The following is a 743-nucleotide window of genomic DNA, read 5'->3' as shown; positions in this document are numbered from 1 at the left end:
TACTAGCAGCAGCAAGTTTTATTGCAACTTGAATCCCCTGATCATGTGGGAGGGGTGGGGTGGAGGGACACCGGTCACTGATGCCAGGTTCCCAATCCACAGCATGGAGCCAGAGGTCCAGTTGGCTGTGCCCCGCCTCTTCCCTGGCCCCCCTCCCATCAGGGTGTCATCGAGGCTGAGTTAGAGGCAGGTGAAATGTGGAGTCCATTTCAGCAGAGCCTTCGTCTGAGGGATCTGAGGAACATTTGGCGGTGGGGGTCCAGGTGGCCCGAGACACACAGGGGCGCTTTGGGCTGACGTCGGCATGTGTCCTTGTGGGGCTTAGGCGGAAGCAAAGAGGCCACTCTGTCCATGTGGAGAGGGTGGGAGGGAGGGAGACAAAGGCTCAAAGTGAGAAATCGCTGGCCAACAACCACACAGGTGGGACCCAGGGACCCCGAGTCCTAGACCAGGGTTGGTGTCCACCCCCTGCCTCGGTGGCATTCACCCCACTAGCCGCCCTCGGGTCCTATGTGGGGATCTGCAGGTGGCCCAGGTCTTGGTCCATGATCTGGAGGACGTCGTCCAGGATGGAAGGCCCCAGGTCCACGTGCAGGGACAGCAGGGAGCTGGCGTGGGACAGGAAGGGCTCCTCCGCCCCGGACTCGGTGGTCAGCTCACTGTGGGCGGCGCCAGCCTCTGGGATCCTCCACACGTCCACAGTCCCCGCCTCCTGCGGGGAGGCCTGCGGGGTCTCCAGGTGC

The 743-nt window shown here is 63.0% G+C and overlaps 1 protein-coding gene across 1 annotated transcript in view; it reads right to left on the bottom strand.

Annotated features, from left to right (window-relative positions):
* Positions 1-743, bottom strand: part of CDC42EP2 (CDC42 effector protein (Rho GTPase binding) 2) — a 6,143-nt gene continuing 5,400 nt past the window's right edge. The window contains exon 3 of the mRNA XM_010838050.1: positions 1-743. Within this exon, the coding sequence (XP_010836352.1) occupies positions 509-743 (235 nt within the window). The 3' untranslated portion in view covers positions 1-508.

Source organism: Bison bison, unplaced genomic scaffold (genome assembly GCF_000754665.1).
Source record: "Bison bison bison isolate TAMUID 2011002044 unplaced genomic scaffold, Bison_UMD1.0 scf7180017864089, whole genome shotgun sequence".
NCBI lineage: Eukaryota > Metazoa > Chordata > Mammalia > Artiodactyla > Bovidae > Bison > Bison bison.
The sequence above is the reverse complement of the archived record's forward strand: the minus strand, read 5'-3'. Positions and strand labels throughout refer to the sequence as shown.